Source organism: Lontra canadensis, unplaced genomic scaffold (genome assembly GCF_010015895.1).
Source record: "Lontra canadensis isolate GAN:19392208 unplaced genomic scaffold, GSC_riverotter_1.0 scaffold69, whole genome shotgun sequence".
NCBI lineage: Eukaryota > Metazoa > Chordata > Mammalia > Carnivora > Mustelidae > Lontra > Lontra canadensis.
Window position 1 is genome coordinate 1,531,677 of NW_022631063.1, and position 23,481 is coordinate 1,555,157.

General features: G+C 34.9%; 1 protein-coding gene across 1 annotated transcript; it reads right to left on the reverse strand.

The window, feature by feature from the left end:
- Positions 1–2,450: 2,450 nt before the first annotated feature.
- LOC116880893 (protein EFR3 homolog A-like) lies at positions 2,451–5,148 on the reverse strand. The gene has a single exon (XM_032880310.1). It carries the CDS (start codon positions 5,018–5,020, stop codon positions 2,555–2,557), a length of 2,466 nt encoding a protein of 821 aa, XP_032736201.1. The 5' UTR covers positions 5,021–5,148; the 3' UTR covers positions 2,451–2,554.
- Between the last annotated feature and the right edge of the window lie 18,333 nt (positions 5,149–23,481).

Sequence of the window (23,481 nt, forward strand, 5' to 3'; positions counted from 1 at the left end):
CCAAGAGAAATAACTCAATCTTAAACTTTTCCTTTGTGTTTCTATGAATTACAAAATACTACTCCACTCAAACCTTTTTGCATCCAAAGGGCTATTGTTATAACCCACACCTAGGGTTGGGTATGAAAGAGATGCCTCAAGAGCCTCAATTTGGTGGACTCGAAGATTTCTGCAACAATTAGGCTTGACATCACTCACTTATTCAACTTTTTTTTTTTTTTTTTAAAGAGAATGAGTAACAGTTTATTAAGAGTTTTAAATATCTACAAAAATATAGCCATACGGTGAACTTCAGCAAATCCTAAACTTTCAGTCTCCAAACTGGCTATAAACGGAACACAGCCATTGCCCAGCAGGAGTCCTGCAATCTCCTGAAAAGGACAAACCAAAGAAAAGACCCACTTCTTGGGAATCATTGCTAACAAGACCAGTTCAGTCATCCAGGATATATCGATGTCTACTGTGGTTTAAAAACAACAACAACAACAAGAAAAAACCTGCAAACCCCACACAACAGTTTACAAATAGACCAAGAGAAAGATGTGATAAACATTAATTCCAACGGTTTTCCTTTACATGCAATACATGCATTTTTTAAACTACAGAAAAACATGAAATTTTGTAAAGTTTGTTTGCATGAGTGCAAGTGAATATAGATCTCCTTTACTTATACTATTAAATTATATATTTTTTCATACAAAAGCACACAGTGTTAATCTATAAAATGACATCCAAGTGGATGATGATTGTTTTTGAATGTCCCCCTGCTTAGATTTTTTTAAATGCACAAAAATTAATATACTTCTTTAAAAATACAGAAGAAAAAAAGAGAAATAAAAAAACAGAAAACTTGACCTGTCATATGATGACACATTTTACCCAATCAAGAGGCAAACTTACAGTGACAGCTGCATGAAGGCCATTAATACCTGCGGTATTATTCTGAAAACAAAGTCTCGTTTACTTACATTTAACACACTGCCCAGGAGGGCTGCGTATCATTTTATGGGTTTTAATGACTAGGATCTTTTGCAAGATGTTTCAAGATGCTGTAGTAGTTCAGTTCATTAAAAAAATCTGGGGTATGCTTTTTCTTTGGTCACTTCCTGACTTCTTTCTGTTTATTGTACAGGTGCCTAATAATCATAAACACGAATTTACAACCTGCCAATCTCACTGTAAGTTTTCAAACAAAAACAAAAGCTAAAAACTGAATTAGTTTTTGAGCTACAATTTTTGATATGTATTTTGCTCTTTGTAAAAAGAAACTGAATCTGAAGAGGCAATACAATTATAAAGAGGTTATTCAATAAAAATGTCCTATGAGAATTTTATAAGACTTGCAAAGAAAGTTGTTCATTTTTGCTGTTTGATGGAATTCACTAAAATGCACATAGTTTTAAGAAAACACTACAGGTATGTACCCCACTTGTGTAGGGTACATACATGACCTTGGTAGCTTAAATCAACAGAGCTCACAACTGACGATCCTCAGCACACTTGATTGCTAAAGCCACAGGCATTCTTTTCAAATGTAATAGAATAAATCCTAAACAGATGCATACAACTTAATAGTTCAAATCTTACAAATCAGAAGTCCATCTGGAGAATTCTCTGACTATGAAGATTTTAAACAATGCACAATATAAAAATGCAAATAATGTGCTTTGATAGAACTCAAAATGTACACAGTCTTCACAGGTGAACTAGTAGCTGTTTTAAAGGTCTTTTTTTTCCTACACTAAATATAGATCTGATTTAATTAATGGAACCACAGCAAAATATTACTATAATTTCAAAGTATAGTCTGTAAACTAATACATCTTATGATGTAAAAAAATATTGCACAGTTTGGAACACCAAGAGTAAGCTCCAAGCTTCTCTCAAGTAGAATGGTCAAACTCTTGGCAGAAAACACAGTATTACAAGAACTAGACACTTTTAAGTATGGCAATTTTAGGGTTGGTCATATTCTAGGAATATTACTCAACAGATGTCTCATTACCATAAACAAGTTGAGGAATGCCTATTACATGTTATTATAGATCACAACATCTAAAACATGGGGACAACAAGCCACAGAACAGTTTTGCAGCCCCAAGATTAGCAATATATTTGTATGTATTTGCTTTTGCAGATAACCAAACACAAAAGCAATTCTATTTCTAAGCAGTTGTGTAGATGTTTAAGAAATACAGTAGATACCTGACACATCTTCAACCCTCTGGAGGCATAATATTTTTAAAAAATTACCTGTTTGTGAAAAGTTTAAAATGTACGGTTTAACTATGGAATAATGGGACATCAATATATGTCCAACTTTGAAAGCCAACAGGAACTGCAAAAGAAATGATCATGGCAGAAATCCACCTTTAGAAGTATTCTAAATCATAGACGGCTCCACCATGTCTAATGTGGTATGTGCCAAGCATTTGGTTGAAGTGTCACTGTTATTCTCAAGAATTATGTTAATACGCATTAAGTAAACTCTGAAAACTCAGCATGGCCTTAATTTTTCGGCTTTAGATCCTACACTGAGATCTTCGTGAGCCACTCAGTACACACACAGATCTGGAAACTTCATCTCATAGACTGGGACGGACTGGTACTGGGCATGCCCAGAAGTAATGGTCAGTGTTCCTGATGGACTGGGAGGAGGGCGTATGGTGAGTTCCAGTATTTGAGCAAGTCGATCATGAAGGAGATTTGCTTTGGATTCACACTGTGCTGCTATTTCTTCAAAAGGTGCTTTCTGGAATTTCTCTATCACAAGACGCCTCTTTTCCTTTTCCTGTTCTTCCATTCCACTGGTATCAATTGCTTTCTTCAACGCTTCAAAGGTGATTTCTTCAGTGTTATTAACCACGTCATCAGAAGGAATGCTGTTGGGTAAAATATCCACCTGAATGGATACGGTGTCCACAATACTTTTTCTTCTAGAAAGTCGATCTTCATCTGTAACTTGCGGTACATATGGTACTGACAATCTCTCAACACTATAGCCGCTTCCACCTAGTGACTCTGCAATCTTGTTGGTCAAAAAGTATAAATTTTTGTCATGCTTTTCTAAAGATTTTGGAAGCATGCACTTATCTCTGAAAATATGCTCTGGTAGAAAATAAGGGGCTTCCATAGTTCGGATTTCAATAACCTTGCTAACATGTTGGCAAAATGCAGGGACAGCTATCATCTGACTTACAAAGTTGAGGTACGCCGCAACCAGCGCCATGATCCCACAGCGATGGAACATTGGCAAATTATCCTCATTGATAATCGCACTGTCCTGTAAAGCAATAGCTAATCGAATGAGATCAATAACCACTTCCTCATTGGCCAATTCAATAGTTATAAGAGCAAGAGAAGTATAAAGTAGTTCATAGTTTTTCTGAACATTGTCTTCCTCTTTACAGCCCAAATATATGTGCCGATACAATTGCTGCCCATTCTTTTTCATGAAACTTGTATCTTGTCTACAAATTTTTTCTCTTTTTATCTTTAGGTCAGCTACATCTGGTATTATTCTGATCCCTCGAAGTTTTGTCCTATTGTCATGGCGATCCATGAGATTATGCATGACTTCCAAGACTAACTGTCTCAGTTCATAGTCTTCCATGAGAGATGGTGATAACAAAGGATCCAGAAAAGATCCAGGCAGTGCAGTAACAATTGTCTTTGCTTTGTATCCAGAGGTCACCATAAGTAAAGATCTCAGCAACATTATCTGAATCCGCCTGGTTCCCAAATCCCCTAGTTGACTGATATCCAAAGTATGGGTGGCTGTTCCAAAAACGGGTACTTTCCCCATAATGAACATCATTATTTCTGACCTCTGATAATCTGGTAGGTTACTTCCAAAAAATCCTATTGTTTGGATGATAGCATTCTGCACAATCTTCTCATCATTGTCTTTGGAACTTGAGTTTAAATTAACACTGCCTACGGATCCCCCCTGTAAATCATTTGCTTCAAATTCAACACTGAGACGCAGATGCTTCAGGAGGGTGTTAAAGACTTCCAGCACTGTGGGTCCTATGGAACCTTTAGCAGCAATGGCAACAGCCTCTAACAGAACCTGGATGATACCTGCTCGAACCCGTGGAGAATCTTTTTTACGAGCATCAAGGTGTCCTAGAATCTCCTGAATTACATGGTGAGAATACTGAGCCTGAATGGAATACATTATAATTTTAAAGCAGTGAACTGCAAATTCATTGGGATCCCATAGTTTGTGATGGTCTAAATGCGCAAAAACTGGTCTAACAGCATTGTTCATGTTCCCAAAAGTTGCTCGACCCAGCAGTTCTCTGAAACAGTTTTCGGCCAGCACAGCGGGATTCTCTTCTTTGTCAGTGGCAGGAGGGGAGGGAGGAGGACCTGTGCGACTGTCAGTCTCTTCTATCTTTTGCATGTTAAACAACAGGGATGGAACAATTTTATCCATATGCTGGGGTTCCCAAATGGTAGCCCGAAGTTCATCATTAACTGTTTTGCGAACCACTCCTTGAATACCCCTGATTCCAGCAATTCGGATTTCTGTTCGTATTTCTGGATCACTATGACAGGAATGACACATGGCACTGAAGCGAGATACAAAAAAGTCGTAACGTCTGTGATAGGATGGTGTGTCTTCTTCAATATTTGCAAATTTGACAAAAGAATTTGTTCCAAGAACTTGAAGCTTTGGTTCCCCTGATTCTAGCAGCTTTGCTACCATATGAAGAAAGCTTTCCACAAATGGCTTGATGCTCTGAGAATGGCAAGCCATAAGAAGCTGGTCCAAAGCCTCCATAGCAATTAAAACATACCCAGAACGATGTCTGACAACATCCCTGCTCAACCTTTCTGCTAAGTAAGAACCAATTCGGTCCAGTTTCTCTGGAGCAGATACTGCATAAAATGTCAATTTCTCCATGTCGGCTTTAACAAGGCCATCTTTTGGATCTTCAGGGAATATGTTGTCCACCAGGCGTTTGTAGCGAGGACGCAGAGCAGAACAGCAGCAACACACTCGGGTAGGCATGGTGACCCCGAGCCCGGCTCGCCGCCGCACGGAGGCTCAGCGGGGCCGCGCAGGGCTCGCCGACCGCACCATGGCGGGCCGGCGCCGAGCCGCGGAGACCCGGACCAGGAGAGTGACGGAGGGCGGAGGGAGTGCCACTTATTCAACTTTTTAAATAATTATCTAAATTTTAGGGACACCTGGGTGGCTCAGTTGGTTGTGCATCTGCCTTTGGCTCAGGCTCTGGGATGGAGTCTTGAATCAGGCTCCTTGTTCAGAGGGAAGCCTGCTTCTCTCTCTGCCTGACCCTCCCCCTGCTTGTGCACACATACTCTCTCTCTCTCTCTCTCTCTGACAAATAAATAAACAAAATCTTAAAAAAAACAAAAAAGCAAAACTCTTTTTAGAATTGAGTTTTGGAAGATAGAAATCACCTAAAACATCCTTCTTACAATATAAATGAGTAATAATAATAATGATAATAGAAATGCATAGTCTTATTGGGGGATATGGGCATAACATTTAAGTAAAGATACAAGTATGATAATCTGGCTACACTACTACTGTCATATACCTGATAAAAGCAACCATCCTCTAGTTTTTGTAGTGCTTGCATCAATAAATTAGAAACAACTAAAAATCTGGCCAGCCAAAGATGAAAAATACAGCTATCCAGAACTGAAGACATTCACTGCTTTATGAAGGGGTAACTTTTTCTTGCTTGAATCCTTAAGAAATCTTAGAATATTTCCAAAACAGACAATAAGTATAGTCTACCATGGATAGTCCCAGTTTTTTAAAATAATATAAATGATGATAATCATCAAAAGGAACTTTGATTGAAGGAACAAAAAAATATTCTCATGTATTCTCAGGATGCCACTGAAAGTATTTTATAATATGATTAGAGTCCCTGAATGAATCATATTTCTCACTTTGAAAAGAAATGAGGACCTGGGTCAGAAAGGAAGCAGAAGGATTGGAAAGGGGGAAAATGTAAGAAACATTGTAAACAAACTAAAGGATTTGGTGATTTACTAAGGAACACATAGGTGATGACAAAGAAGGACATGATAGAGATCTTCCAACTCAAGCATGCTTACAACCTTCTACTCTTTTTCCCTTCCCCATTTGGTACCAAGCAGCTAAATACAAGGGAAACTTAAACTTTTATCTGATGATTTTCAATGGCATTTCCACTGATTTAAAAAAAAGCCTACAAATTTTATTTAATGTTTGTTGAATTTGGAATAATAGTGCTAACACTAGGTAAAGAGGTCCAGTGGGCAGGACTGAAACTCAGGAGACTGTGTGGTCACCTACCAGGTAAAGTTACAAGAGGATCAATTTAACAAGACATTCGACAGACATGGTACCTAAGTTCACCATCAGTTTTAGGGCTATTAGTTATCTATTACAAAGCTTCTCTTTGGATTAATATCATGCCAGAGACAAGCGTATTACTAAAATTTCTTTTTTTTTTAAGTCTTTTTAATTTTTTTTTAGGAAAAATAAAGTATCCCTAAATACTTGACTTATATGAATACCTTTGTCCATACTCCTATTCTCAAAAGCCAGGAAAGACACAATTTGGGAGAGTGTTGATAGTGACAAATTCAGTTATCTCAAAGACATATACAGGCTGCCCAGGTCTTGCAATCTATTCCCACATAGCATAATGCTGTCTACATTGACTGGGCCAGAAATACTTCATTTCACTGGATCACAATCTTATAAGACAGCCTTGTCATTTTAATTTGTCACTCTTTGTCTCCTATATCTCATTGAAGTCTCATCTCTTCAGCCAAGTGCCATAGGCTACTTTTCCCAGGGAAAAAAAAAAAAATGCTATCACGCTGAATAGAAAAAGGAAAGTCACTAAGAGAAAGTTTGTGTCTAAAGACACTACTATAGATTCCATTCCCACAGGCATAGCAGGTGGTATAAATACAATCTAAACTGAGACAGAAAAATGAATTGTTGCTTCCATTCCCTCTCTCCAGTGTCCCTCGGAATGTTATATCTGCTTCTTCTACACAGCTATTGATTTTGTATCTGTTATCCTCCACAGAGTCAAAAGGAAGGGGGCAAAGGAAATAGAGTATGGGAGGGTTAATGTCTGATGCATGGTCTGAGGCTGAAAAAATATAGCAATTTTGAATTAATAAGATCTGTAAGCCCATCTCCTTCAGAAATCCTTCCTGCTGATTTAGAAAATAGGTCCCATTTTTAGTAAAGCCCCACCCTGTATCAAGAAGTGGTATTCAGATATGAGACACTTTTATTAGTATGTTTTGGCCCCTCTCTAATTTAATCTAAACATTTGTGACATCTAATACACACATTATAAATGTCATATGTATAGTAATGGTATATATCATCATTTTCATTTATTTAAAAAAGTAATCAAAGAATTTTTTCTGATCAATAATAATGCCCTCCTTCTTCTCCTTATTATACTTTGGAACAAAAAACACAGATGCTGACCGAGGTTCCTATGACTCTATAGAAGTATCACTTGGTTTCATAACTAGAGAATGAGACTGTATGGTCTATATGTTTAACATATGTTCTTTACATAGCAATTCTTACATTGTGTTTGGCCTTATTTAAAGATACCATACCTTTGTAAGATAAGATTTCATTAATGGCAGCATTTTTCATTTTTTCTCTGCAGTGGAGAAGATGACCATGGAATTAATACTTACTCCCTTGTCCCCCTGTATTTTCTTGTTCTCCTCTGCCTTTGTGTGAGTCTTGGTTTGGTCAGACTCAGCAAAGACCTAAGATTTCCAACCCTAGTGAGACACCTGAGAATTTGGCAGGGCCGTTAAATGTGATTGGCCTTCTAATTTAATACTTAAAACCAAAACAAAAACAAAAAACAAACAAACAACAACAAAAAACACTTCAAAACTAACCAAAACAAAATAAACAAAAAGGGAAGCCTAATTTTTACACTCTCTAGATAAAGCACTTTGTGGCATGTTTTAACTTTTTTCCATACTTCTTTAAAATAAAGCCTGAGGGGCTCTCTGCTCAGCAGGGAGCCTGCTTCCCCCTCTCTTTCTGCCTGCCTTTCTGCCTACTTGTGATCTCTATCTGTCAAATAAATAAATAAAAACTAAAAAAAAAAAAAAATCAAGCCTGAGGAATTCTTATATGGAACTATAAAAGTGAATGAAGATTAATGTGAAATGAAATGGCTCAATGCTTATGAATGCTCATAACCATCTTTATAAAATATTAAAGACAAATAAGCATATTTCTAAGAACTAAGGTATAATATTAGAATCATATATATTTACTTGTTCATACGTCTTTCATGTAAGTGTTACTTGTTTTAAATTATTTGCTTTAAGGTCAAAGACCATGTATGTTTAAGCAGTTTTGTATGTCATTAGATGCAGGTAAGATTCAGAAAAATAGTTTTTATCTGATAATCTGATATGAAAAATAAAAGTATGTGCAATAAGTCAGAGAGAAAAAGGAGTTAACTAGAGCTGGATATTAAGGACTAGAAGATAGGATTTAACTCTAGTCACACTTTAGACATGCGGTGCATCTTTGATTTTAATTAAGACTTCTTTGAGCTTATTCCTATTCCCTGGCTCTGATTCTGACTGTCTCCAACATTGTTGACACCTCCTTTATGATTTTAGAATACCGCATTAGAGAGTATGCAAAATACAAAATGAACAAATTTAATATTTAGTAGACATGTGCACAGGTGGACATTAAACAAATGTTTCCTGATAAAGATAGCTATACATCTGTGTGTTCACCTGCTCAATGAACTACCAAAGCATCAGGAAACACTAGAGTGTGAACCATGTTTCTAAAAACGATGGCATCTATGAGTTGTCTAAGAATGTAGTTTGAAAAAAAAACCATGAAATTTGTTTTTTTTTAAATTAAATTTAACTGAATATATTATGCACTTATCTAGTGAATCTCATCACTTGAAAACCCTAATATAAGCAATGCTCATCACGAGATATAGGAAACAAAACAAAATGAATGAGTAGTCACCAAAATCCTGCATCAACGTTTACTGTGGTGAACATTGAGTAAAGTGCAGAATTGCCTTTGTTGTGCACCTGAAAACAATATAAAAGGGTAAGTCAACTATACTTCAATAAAGAAAGAAAGAAAGAAAGAGAGAGAGATGAAAGAAAGAAAGAAAGAAAGAAAGAAAGAAAGAAAGAAAGAAAGAAAGAAAAGAGGGAGGGAGAAAGGAGAAAGGGAGGAAGGAAGGAAGGAAGGAGGGAAGGAAAGAAGGAAGGAAGTGGGGAAGGAAGGAAGGAAGGAAGGGAGTGAGGGTAGAGTAGAGTAGAGTTTTGGGGCTTTTAGGCCAAACAAAACAAACAAATAAAAATCCTGGATCACAAAAGTGTTGACTGAAGGACTTAGGCTTTTTCACTAGTTTATTTTACACTTGTTCAAATGAAATATGCACTGCATATTATATCAATATTTATATTTGAACAGATTTGTTGAGATAAATAATTGACAACCTTGTAAATGTATAATTTTTGGTAGATTATTTATAAAAATGTGGAAACATCACATAATCTAGTTTTAGACCATTTCCATCAACACAAAAAGCTTCCTGCGCTCTTTCACAGTTAATCTCTGCTCTGACTTCTAAGCCCTAGCCAACCACTATTGTGATTTCTAACTCTCTATATAAACCTTTTCTGGACATTTAGAATAACTGGGACAATAATGCATAACCTTTTGCTTCTAACTCCTTTTACTGAGCATAATATTTTAGACACCCATGTATCACTAATTCCTTCCTTTTAATTACTAAATAAAATTACACTGATGTCAATATTAGTGTCTGCTTATCAATTTACCAGCTAACAGATTTGTGGATTTTTTTTTCTACAACTTGACTATTTTCAATAACTTTGCTGTGATATTTGTGTACATGTCTTTGTGTGAGAATAAGTTTTGATTTTTCTTAGGTCCCTAGAAAAAGGATTTTTTGGTTCATATAGTAAGTTTATGTTTAATTTTCTATGAAATTGCAGAATTGTTCTCCAAAATGCCTGTAACATTTTGCACACCCACCAACAATGCATGATGATTCCAATTTCTTAGCAACTTAGCTCAAGATCAAGGAGACCAGTGGAATTCCAGAGGAAGGGAAAGCAAAGCATGGAATTCATGGCTTTGTCCCCAAGATTCTTAAGTCTTGCAAAGTTAATTAAATTTTTAATTTTTTTTTCTTATTCTAATTTTTTTAACTCTTACTCTTTCCTCTTTTAACTTCTTTTAATTAGTTTATCTTAACAATACCTTTCTTAAAAAAATCTTTTTGAACCTTCATTATTATAGTCATATTTTATCCCTCATTGTATCTAACATTATTTTTTTGTATACACGTAGGGCTTTCTCTTCTAAAAAATTTTGGGATACAACTTCTAATAGATCAAAATATACCCTAAATCAAGCACAGGGCTTTGTTCTAGTGTCTAGCCTGAGCAAATTCTCTCCACTTTCTTTTTCTTTCTTTTCCTAACCAACTTATCTTATCAACTCCTTTTTAAGAATTTTTTAAAAAATTTTCATCTTTACAGTCATATCCCATCCCTTCATGGTGTTTACACTTATTTTTGTGTGTATATATATATATATATATATATTCTTTCTTTCTTAAAATTTTGTGAGGTAGTTTCTTCTAAGAGACCAAAGTATTCCCAAAATTGAGTGGGTGACTCTGTTCTATTCAGCAGTCTAATATATATACATTCTTTTTTCTTTATTCTTTTCTTTTAAAATTTTTGAACTTCTTTTTATCTCTTTTCTTCCCCCCACGATTTGGGGTCTCTACTTATTTGGTTAAAGCACATTTTTCTGGGGTCTTTGCCACCCATTTAGTATTTTATTCTCCCATTCATATATTCTTATCTGGATAAAATAACAAGGTGGAAAAACTCACCACAAAAATAAAAAAAAAAAGGAGGCAATACCGAAGGCTAGGGACCTAATCAATATAGACGTTGGTAATATGTCAGATCTAGAGTTGAGAATGATGATTCTCAAGGTGCTAGCTGGGCTTGAAAAAGGCATGGAAGATATTAGTGAAACCCTGTCTGGAGAAATAAAAGCCCTTTCTGGAGAAATAAAAGAACAAAAATCTAACCAAGCCAAAATCAAAAAAGCTATTAATGAAGTGCAATAAAAAATAGAGGTTCTTACTGCTAGGATAAATGAGGCAGAAGAGAGAATTAATGATATAGAAGACCAACTGATGGAGAATAAAGAAGCTGAGCAAAAGAGAGACAAAAAACTACTGGACCATGAGGGGAGAACTTGAGAGATAAGTGATACCATAAAACAAAACAACATTAGAATAATTGGGATTCCAGAAGAAGAAGATAGAGAGAAGGGAGCAGAAGTTATATTGGAGTGAATTATTGTAGAGAATTTCTCTAATATGGCAAAGGGAACAAGCATCAAAATCTAGGAGGCACAGAGAAGCCCCCTCAAAAATCAATAAGAATATGTCCACACCCCATCATCTAATAGTAAAACTTACAAGTCTTAGTGACAAAGAGAAAATCCTGAAAGCAGCCAGGGACATGAAGTCTGTAACATACAATGGTAAAAATATTAGATTGGCAGCAGACTTATTCACAGGGACCTGGCAGGCCAGAAAGAGCTGGCATGATATATTCAGAGCACTGAATGTGAAAAACATGCAGCCAAGAATACAATATCCAGCTAGGCTATCATTGAAAATGGAGAGATAAAAAGCTTCCAGGACAAACAAAAACTAAAAGAATTTGTAAACACCAACCAGCTCTACAGGAATTGTTGAAAGGGGTCCTCTAAGGAAAGAGAGAGCCTAAGAGTAATAGACCAGAAAGGAACAGAGACAATATACAGTAGCAGTCACCTTACAGGCAATACAATGGCACTAAATTCATATCTCTCAATAGTTACCCTGAATGTAAATGGGCTAAATGCCCCAATCAATAGACACAGGGTATCAGAAAGGATAAAAAAACAAAACCCATCAATATGCTGCCTACAAGAAACTAATTTTAGACACAAAGACACCTCCAGATTTAAAGTGAGGGGGTGGAAAACAATTTACCATGCTAATGGACATCAAAAGAAAGCTGGGGTGGCAATCCTTATATCACATGAATTAGATTTTAAGCCAAAGACTATAATAAGAGATGAGGAAGGACACTAGATCATACTCAAAGCATCTGTCCAAGAAGATCTAACAATTTTAAATATCTATGCCCCTAACATGGGAGCAGCTAACTATATAAACCAATTAATAACAAATACAAAGAAACCCATCAACAATAATACAATAAGAGTAGGGGAGTTTAACATCCTCCTCACTGAAATGGGCAGATCATCCAAGCAAAAGAGCAACAAAGAAGTAAAGGCCTTAAATGACACACTGGACCAGATGGACATCACAGATATATTCAGAACATTCCATCCCAAAGCAACAGAATACACATTCTTCTCTAGTGCACACAGAACATTCTCCAGAATAGATCACATCCTGGGTCACAAAGCAGGTCTCAACCGGTATCAAAAGATTGGGATTATTCCTTGCATATTTTCAAACTACAATGCTCTGAAGCTAGAACTCAATCACAAGAGGAAATTTGGAAAGAACCCAAATACATGGAGGCTAAAGAACACCCTTCTATAGAATGAATGGGTCAAACAGGAAATTAAAGAAGAATTGAAAAAATTCATGGAAACAAATAATGAAAACACAATGGTTCAAAATCTGTGGGACACAGCAAAAGTAGTCCTGAGAGGAAAATATATATCAATACAAGCCTTTCTCAAGAAACAAGAAAGTTCTCAAATATACAACCTAACCCTACACCTAAAGGAGCTGGAGAAAGAACAGCAAAGAAAGCCTAAACCCAGCAGGAGAAGAGAAATCATAAAGATCAGAGCAGAAATCAATGAAATAGAAACCAAAAAACAATAGAACATATCAACAAAACTAGGAGCTGGTTCTTTGAAAGAATTAATAAGATTGATAAACTCCTGGCCAGACTTACCAAAGAGAAAAGAGAAAGGACCCAAATAAATAAAATCATGAATGAAAGAGGAGAGATCACAACCAACACCAAAGAAATACAACCACTTATTAGAACATATTATAAGCAACTATATGCCAGCAAATTTGACAATATGGAAGAAATGGATGCATTCCTAGAGAAATATAAACTATCAAAACTGAACCAGGAAGAAATAGAAAACCTGAACAGACCCATAACCAGTAAGGAGATTGAAGCAGTCATCAAAAATCTCTCAACAAACAAGAACCCAGTGCCAGGAGGCTTACCAGGGGAATTCTATGAAGCATTTAAGAAGAATTAATTCCTATTCTCCTGAAACTCTTCCAAAAAATAGAAATGGAAGGAAAACTTCCAAACTCATTTTATGAGACCAGCATTACCTTGATCCCCAAACCATACAAAGATCCTATCAAAAAAGAGAATTACAGACCAATATCCTTGATGAACACAGATGCAAAAATTCTCACCAAAATACTAGCCAATAGTATCCAACAATACATTAAAAGGATGATTCACTGCAACCAAGTGGGATTTATTCCAGAGCTGCAAGGTTGATTCAACATCCGCAAATCAACCAATGTGATACCACACATTAATAAAAGAAAGAACAAGAACCATATGATACTCTCAGTAGATGCTGAAAAAGCATTTGACAAAGTACAGCATCCTTTCTTGATCAAACCTCTTCAAAGTGTAGGGATAGAGAGAATATACCTCAATATCATCAAAGCCATCTATTAAAAACCCACCACAAATATCATTCTCAATGGAGAGAAACTGAGAGATTTTCTGCTAAGGTCAGGAGCCCAGCAGGGATGTCCATTATCACCAATGCTATTCAACATAGTACTAGAAGTCCTAGCCTCAGCATTCAGACAACAGAAAGAAATTAGAGGCATCCAAATCGGCAAAGAAGAAGTCAAACTCTCACTCTTTGCAGATGATATGATACTTTCTGTGGAAAACCCAAAAGACTCCACTCCAAATCTGCTAGAACTTGTACAGGAATTCAGTAAAGTGTCAGGATATAAAATCAATGCACAGAAATCAGTTGCATTTCCATACATCAACAACAAGACAGAAGAAAGAGAAATTAAGGAGTCAATCCCACTTACAATTGCACCTAAAACCATAAGATACCTAGGAATAAACCTAACCAAAGAGGCAAAAAATCTATACTCAGAAAACTATAAAGTACTCATGAAAGAAGTTGAGGAAGACACAAAGAAATGGAAAAATGTCCCATGCTCCTGGATTGAAAGAACAAATATTGTGAAAATGTCTATGCTACCTAAATCAAGATACCCATTTAATGCAATCCCTATCAAAATCCCATCCATTTTTTTCCAAAGAAATGGGACAAATAATCCTAAAATTTATATGGAACCAGAAAAGACCTCGAATAGCCAGAGGAATGTTGAAAAAGCAAGCCAAAGTTGGTGGCATCACCATTCCAGTCTTCAAGCTCTATTACAAAGCTGTCATCATCAAGACAGTATGGTACAGGCACAAAAACAGACACATAGATCAATGGAACAGAATAGAAAGCCCAGAAATAGACCCTCAACTCTACGGTCAACTAATCTTCGACAAAGCAGGAAAGAATATCCAATGGGAAAAAGACAGTCTCTTCAACAAATGGTGTTGGGAAAATTGGACAGCCACATGAAGAAAAATGAAATTGGTCCATTTCCTTATACCACACATGAAAATAGACTCAAAATGGATGAAGGACCTCAATGTGAGAAAGGAATCCATCAAAATCCTTGAGGAGAACACAGGCAGCAACCTCTTCGACCTCAGCCACAGCAACGTCTTCCTAGGAACATCGCCAAAGGCAAGGGAAGAAAGGCCAAAAATGAACTATTGGGATTTTATCAAGGTCAAAAGCTTTTGCACAGCACAGGAAACAGTTAACAAAACCAAAAGACAGCTGACAGAATAGGAGGCGATATTTGCAAATGACATACCAGATAAAGGGCTAGTATCAAAAATCTATAAAGAACTTATCAAACTCAACACCCCCCAAAAAATAATCCAATCAAGAAATGGGCAGAAGACATGAACAGACATTTCTGCAAAGAAGACATCCAGATGGCCAACAGACACATGAAAAAGTGCTCCACATCACTCAGCATCAGGGAAATACAAATCAAAACCACAATGAAATATCACCTCACTCCAGTCAGAATGGCTAAAATCAACAAGTCAGGAAATGCCAAATGTTGGCAAGGATGCAGAGAAAGGGAAACCCTCCTACACTGTTGGTGGGAATGCAAGCTGGTGCAGCCACTCTGGAAAACAGCGTGGAGGTTCCTCAGAAAATTGAAAATAGAGCTACCCTACAATCCAGCAATCACACTACTGGGTATTTACTCTAAAGATACAAATGTAGTGATCCAAAGGGGCATGTGCTCTCGAATGTTTATAGCAGCAACGTCCACAATAGCCAAACTATGGAAAGAACCTAGATGTCCATCAACAGATGAATGAATAAAGAAGATGTTGTATATATATATACATATATATATATATATATATATACACAATGGAATACTATGCAGCAATCAAAAGAAATGAAATCTTGCCATTTGCGATGATGTGGATGGAAATAGAGGGTATTATGCCGAGTGAAATAAGTTAATCAGAGAAAGACAATTATCATATAATCTCCCTGATATGAGGAAGTTGAGAAGCAGCGTGGGGGTTTGGTGTGTAGGAAAGGAATAAATGAAACAAGATGGGATCGGGAGGGAAATAAACCATAAGAGACTCTTAATCTCACAAAAAAAAAAAAAAAAAAAAAAAAAAAAAACTGAGGGTTGCCAGGGGGAGGGAGGAAGGGAGAGAGCGGTTAGGTTATGGACAGTGGGGACGGTATGTGCTATGGTGAGTGCTGTGAAGTGTGTAAACCTGGCAATTCACAAAAATGTACCCCTGGAGCTAATAATACATTATATGTTAATAAAAAAATAAAATAAAAATTTAAAAAAACCTATGTTACAATATCACAGTTAGAATATTGCCATCGAGGGGCACCTGGGTGGCTCAGCTGATTGAGCATCCAACTCAGTTTCAGCTCTGGTCATGATCTTATGGGTTGTGAGATGGAGGCCCCCCACCCCTCATTGGGCTCTGCAGTCAGAAGCTAGTCTGCTTGAAGAATCTCTCCCTCTGCCCCTCCCCCAGCTTGTGCTCATGCATATGCTCACTCCCTCTCTCCCTCTGAATTAAATAAGGAAATAAATCTTAAAAGAAAAAAAAGAATATTGTCATTGATACAATCCATGTATCTTATTCAGATTTCTCCAAGTCTGGTTGTACTCATTTGTGTGTGTTTGTATGTGTGTATATTTTGTTCTATAAACTTTCACTTGTGTCACATTGTATTCCAAGCACCACAGTCAAGATATAGAATAGTTTCATAACCATAAGAATACCTTCCATTATGCTTTTATAAATACACCCAATTCCCTCCTATTCTCTCAACACACCTTAACCTTTGACAACCACATGTCTCATTTTGTTCTTTCAAAATGTTATATAAATGCAGTCATATACTATGTAACTTTTTGGGATTTTGTTTTGTTTTTGTTTTTGTTTTATGCAGCTTTATTTCCCAAAGATTCATCCCTGCTGTTGCAAGTTTCTGGAGTTCATTCTTTTTTTTACAGCTAAGTAGTATTTTATGGTATATACTTATCTCAGTTCATCCATTCACACATTTGATAATCTCTTCAGCCAGATAAACTTCCTAGCCAGAGTTAAAAACCATGTCTATTTTAGCCAAACTTGGGTAAAGTTATCTTCATACAAAAAAAGAGAGAGAGAAGATGAATACATTTTCTAAGTACCTCACAGGAATTTTTCTGCTAATATTTCACCTTAAAAATATGATTTTACATCTGATTTCTGGGATTTTTAGTACAATATTATTCTTCCTGTATGCTATTTAAGGCTGATGTAAGTTTTGAGAAAGTCTGAGCTGTTCATGTATTACTGAACATTTCAATCAATTTGCCTTACAAAATAGTCTATTCAACTAGTTGATCTAACAAATTTCTTTGGGTGGTTTCCTTTAGTGTGGACAAAATCATTGATAAACAATGGATTTCCATTTACATAGAACACATCATGACTTCTTTTTAACAGACAAGAGTAACTATTTGAAACCTATTCTTGGTTAAGCCTATTTTTATTTGTTGTTGCTTTTCCATTTAGTAAAATGAACTTTTACATTATCATGTTATTTACTTTTTCCTTGTAATTTAGTTTTTATAGCAGCATAATAGTCTACCTTATGGATTTACCATATTCTACCTAACCAATTCTCTACAGATATCTGTTCAGGTTATTTACAATATTTTGCTATTAGAAATACTATAATGATTAAAAGCATGTACCTTTTCTTTTGTATATATTTCAGTGTTTTTTTAAATAATTTCTAAGAAATAAATTAATGGATACAGGTCATGCACATTTTTTAGGCTTTTGTTATATATTGCCAAATTGCCTTCCAAGCAAGATGTATCAATTTTCATCCTAAAATCTATACAAAGAGTGTCCATTTTCCTAGATTATCATTTACATTGGATGTTAATTGGGAATTTTTGAAGGGTAATTCTATTTTTCACATCTCCATAGTTGGCATTATTATAAAATAAAAAATAATGCTAAAATATTATTGAAAGTGCCTATAAAAAATGCATAAATACTCAAAGAGAGAATGTATAAAAACCCTGGACATCTGCATGCTATAGTACATAGGATATTAAGTGCTTAACCATTTATTTGTCCATTTACAAAACATGTTGTAGTAGGATTAAACTGTATCCCAAAAGAGACATTAACTTGTATTATAGTGAAGTATTTATTATTGCAGCATATGTAACAGATAATATTTGTTTACATTTTTAATTACTTACATTTTCAGCCAAGAAAATCTCTGAGGATAATGCTTCATTTACAAGAGTGTCCTGGCAAAAGACAACATAATGTAATCACATATTACCAACAATTCCATGACAACGATGCAGTGGTTTTAAAATGACTTCCAAATAAAAGCTTAATTATAGCAAGCTATAAAAAAATTAAACAGAAGATACAATAATGGCACTAAAATTAAATTAAGGAAAAATCACACAGTACATAAAGATGTGAATAGAAATGAAGATAGTGAAACTAAATACCTGGCATATTGTCCATTATGTTCTGGAATCCCATTGTTCAAGTCTAATTGCTCCTTCCTCAGAACTCACAATGCTAGATACAAATGAGCCATAGGGCTATACTCAATAATCAGACTTGATGTAATATATGGGGGAAATAAGGTACTTTTTATTAAAAGTCATTTCTACTCTTTCTATTCTAGTGAGATTGGAGGCAGGAGTGGAGGTTGGAAGCTGGGGGAGCAGGATTACATTATTGTGAAGGACAGGAACCACATCTTCTTATCCATTTTTTTAATTAAAAAAATGTATTGCATTCAGGGTTTGGGGGATGGGTGAAATAGGTGAAGGGGATTAAGAGCACACTTGTCATAATGAGCACTCAGTAATGTATCAAATTGCTGAATCACTGTATCGCACACCTGAAATAAATATAACACTGTATGTTAACTATATAGGAATTAATATTTAAAAAATAAATAAAAATAAAGTAAATTTTTAAAATGCATACCATTCAGTACGTAGGCTAAAAGTATCAAAATTACAACCTTTCTTATTGGTTTAGAAACATATTCTTACTGAATATTTTAATATGTCTGTATCTGGTGCCTTATATCTAAAATTTTAAATAAAGTGAGGGAGCCATACTGAAAATTTCAACTCATAAGAATTCGGTAAAATACAATCAGGAAGAGAGAAGACCCAGAAATCTATATCTTTATGTTACTGGCTAAAGTATTTTTCCCCCTAATATGCATGATGTATTTCTGATTTATGAATTGCAGAAAACTAGTATAGTTTATCTCTTCACAAGCATGTGAAAAAATGTGGATGAAAACAAACTTTGTTATTCGTATTGAATTCAACCACCCTCTAATATATCAGATATGAACTGATCTGGCTGCACTTTATTTATGAGCTCACTCTCCATATGGTACACACTTTCCAATGAAGTCACTAAAGATATATTAATAGCATCTTTAAGGTGGTAGAAGGTTGTTTGGGATAATGTGAGAGAAACTACAAAAGAGGAAATTGTGCTGTGGTACAAGAGAATTCAAGAAATGGTTTCGATCTGGCTAGATGAGTTTGGAGGATGTAGTCAAAATATAAACATTAAAAGGAGAGCTATACTGTCCTTTAGGAAATTATTTAGTTTCAGATGGATACATTATCTCTTTTCAACATGTTCAGTGGTATTTTACCCATTTTTCCTCAACTGGTTGATGACAAAGAGCCAGCATGATTATCTGAGTAGAATAAAAAAGAATGAAGTACAATTGACTTCCTTGAGGTCTTTCATTTTAGTGAGATCAGAACTAGAATATACATTCTATTTTGTTTTAGTATATGATGTCACAGATTTGTGTATCATAGATTTCCTTAGGGTCTGTGAGGACCCACTTGGAACTCCAGAGTTTTTAGAAAGATTATTTTAGGCCGAAGACATCTGAGATTCAACAGATGCAGAGAAAAGTCTTCTCAGATCTTCCCCTATCTGAGAAAAAGCAGAAACTTCTGAGAAATCAGGACTGCCATAACTAGCCTTTTTGACACGGATTCTATTCCCTGAGCAGAGACCAGGAGTAAATCTACCATAGATTCCCTCACTAATGGAGTTCTATGGCCCAGAGGAAGAAACAAAGACCACCCATACTTATACAGACAAACATTATCACAACTTTTCTTATCTCTCCTCAGTTCTCTTAAGGAAAAACAAAACAAAAACACCTTTATCTTTTCCAAAGAAACCTACTTTATCCTCCAACTGGAGTCTTCGTCTTCCTTCCCTTTTCTCCACTATGGTATATAAGTCCCAAATGCTAACCACCCCTTTGACTTACTCATCACTGATCACTCCTGCATGTATATATGTTGTGTGAATAAATAAACCATTTTTCTCCTGTTAATCTGTCTTTTATCTGTTTAATTTTCAACCCCCCAGTTGCCGAACATAAGAGGGCACACTGGCACTTACTAAAATTCACTCTCCTGATAATTAAAATAGGTCTATTGAAAGGATTCTATAAGAAAGAATTCTGAGAATAAACATTTTAGACAAAGAGCCTGAGGATGTTTATCAAGAAGTTATGGAACCTTTGCACTGTGAACCTATTGTCTTGGACAAATGGTGTGACCCTAAACGGGAGTAAGCTGAGAATCAAAGTGTACATGGAGGGGGAAAAATATAGATTTTATTACTAATAAGATCTTCATCTTTAACTCAATCTATAAGTCAAATTTTACAAATTTTTGTCTGTCCTGACCTAATTAACTCTGCCCACACAAATGGATTTAACAAGACCACATTTTATTTCTTCCCACTTTATCAATACTATCATTAGAACACATTATCTGTGTACTATGTATATGAGTACACATTATCTGTAAGTTACCATTCTATAAAACTCATTTAATAATTCAACAACCCTGTTAGTTGGGAAAATTATTAACTCCATAAGGAAACTGAGATAGAAGTATATGAAGTAATTTTCCCAAGATGACAACACTAACAAGTGCCCAAAGAATAATTTTGAACCAAAAAGGAATGATGCCAAAGATGTGCTTCTGCTTAAAATTATAATATTCTATGCACACAAATAGCCAAAATTTTGTGGAGAAAAAAATATTTAAATTTCTCACAGTATGGAGCTATAAATGTGTAAGAAATATTTTCCAGCAGAGGAAAAAAAAATTGATAAAATAGTTAAAGAAAAAGGAAGGAGGGAGAGGAGGTGGAGGAGATGGCTAAGAGAGTGAGAAAATAAGAAATTTTCTAAGAAGCAAAGAACCATAAAAAGCCATTCTACAGTAGTAAGGAAGCCTTGAAACTTTTTGTCTTGAGGGCATTTGCTGATGTCCAGCCAAAGATGCCATCTTAGGAAAGCAGCATAGAATAAATGTAGGACCAAAGGTAGTTGGAAATCAGACACTATCCTCAAAAAGCTGGGCTCTCAAAAGCATAAATCCTTCTATAAGTAACTTAAGAAGCAACCTATGACTTTAGAGAACACTTACTGTTTGGGCTTTCCTTCTGAGTAAATTTAGAGAAAATTTGGAGTAATATTTCCCAAAAAATTCCTGTTATCATTCTGTATTTATATGGTTTAGGAACTAGAATTCAAATTCCTATTTGGACCCCCAAAATCCCAACCCAAATGTTTAGTTTAAAATGTTAATTGGTTTATAATTCCCCCTACCACCTAGGAGAAGTATACACAAATTTTCTATGGGAAGTCTGTCTTTAACCCAATTCTCAAAGAATTCCCACAGATAAGCACATAGTTTTATAAGCACATAGTCTCATAACTAAAAAAGTCATTAAAAAATGTAGAAAGAAGCCATTAGAAATGAGTATAAGTATAAATAACAACCAAAGAACCCCGTCAGAATCCAATTCACAAAGACTGCAGGTATTTGAACTAATAGATGTAGGATATAAAATACAAATATTTAACATTAAAAAAAAACATAGAATTATTTAAGTGATGAGGAATTAGAGACTGGGAAATTCAAAAAAGCATGATGTAGAATTTCTGGGAAAGAAAAAAATAATAAATATAATTAGTTCATAAAATAACTAAAAAGAATATTAAGACAAACTGAAGGACAAATCACTAAGTTAGGATATTAGAAAAAACTAAGGATAACACAGACTAGCTACCAAGAAATAATAATTGCACAGATAACTGGCTTCTCAACAAGAATAGAGGGAAAGAAGGAGGTCAGATAATTTCTCCAAATAGCAAAATAACTGTAAATAACAAACTGTAAATAACAAACCATAAATAACAAACTGCATGTTCAGGAAAAAAAAAGAAGAAAATAAAAATAAAAATTTTCTACATTAAGGGTACTGAAAGAGTTCAAAACTCAGATTTTCACTAAACGAAATCCTCAAGGGTGTACTTCTTTCAAGAAGAAGGGATATGAGGGGCACCTGGGTGGCTCAGTGGGTTAAGCCTCTGCCTTTGGCTCAGGTCATGATCTCAGGGTCCTGGGATCGATCCTGACAGGGAGCCTGCTTCTCTCTGTCTCTCTCTGCCTGCTGCTCTATTTGTGATCTTTTTCTGTCAAATAAATAAATAAAATCTTAAAAAAAAAAAGAAGAAAGGATATGAAAAAAGAAATGACATTGAAGAAAATGTTAAACTATTCTATGTTATTCTGTAAAACTGTAATAATAATAACTACCAAATGGCTTGGTATAAAATCAAAGCAGACTAAAAATCTTATACGATAATAGCATATTAGGAAGCGGGTGATCAGAGTTTAAACATTCTAAATGTTAGCATTATTTGGGAGAAGGGTGAAGATTTCCATTAGCTTTGTATTTTATTAAATTTTATATCCATGTTTAAAGTTATACATTAATGAATGAAACTATTATAGTTTCATTATACATATACATTATATACATATATATACTTCTTACATATATATACATATACATTAATGAATGAAACTATTATAGTTTCATTAATGTATAACTTTAAACATTAAACACTTTAAACATTTAAACATTAAACATTTAAACTTTGAACTTTAAACATGGAGACAATTAGTGGAGACAATATTAAAGTTATTATTTGCAAATTACATGATTTCCTACAAAGAAAATCCATGACACATTATAGACAAATAATTGGGATTTAAGAAAAAATTTTCTTAGGTTAAAAAGTATTAGGCAATTCAATACACCAAGTATACAAGACCAATGCTGTAAACCCTGAGCTATGGAGGCAACCACACGAATGTATATAAATATGAATCTATAAGAGAATGGTATAGAAAGTGTCGTTAATATAAGAATAAATTTACAAAAGCATTTAAAAATAAAGTTCTATCAATTAAGCTAAAAAGGATGTATAAGGACTTTATGCAGGAAATTATAAAATATTATTGAAAGATATTTAAGACCTGAGTGAAGAGTGTACCATTAATATGGATAGAAGGAATAAATTCCCTAAAAATATGAATTCTTGCAAAATTGATCTGTAGAGTCAATGCCAAATATCACAAGTTTTTTTTAAATGAAAGTTGATGATCTGATTCTATGATACCTACAGACATTTAAAGACAAAGAATATCCAAGAGATATTCTAAGATAACAGGTTGAATGACTTCCTTATTAGATACTAACACTGATCACAAAGTTAACATATCTAATGCAGTACAGTGTCACAATGGTGCAGGAATAGATAAATCAATGTGATAGTTTGAGAGCACTCAAAAA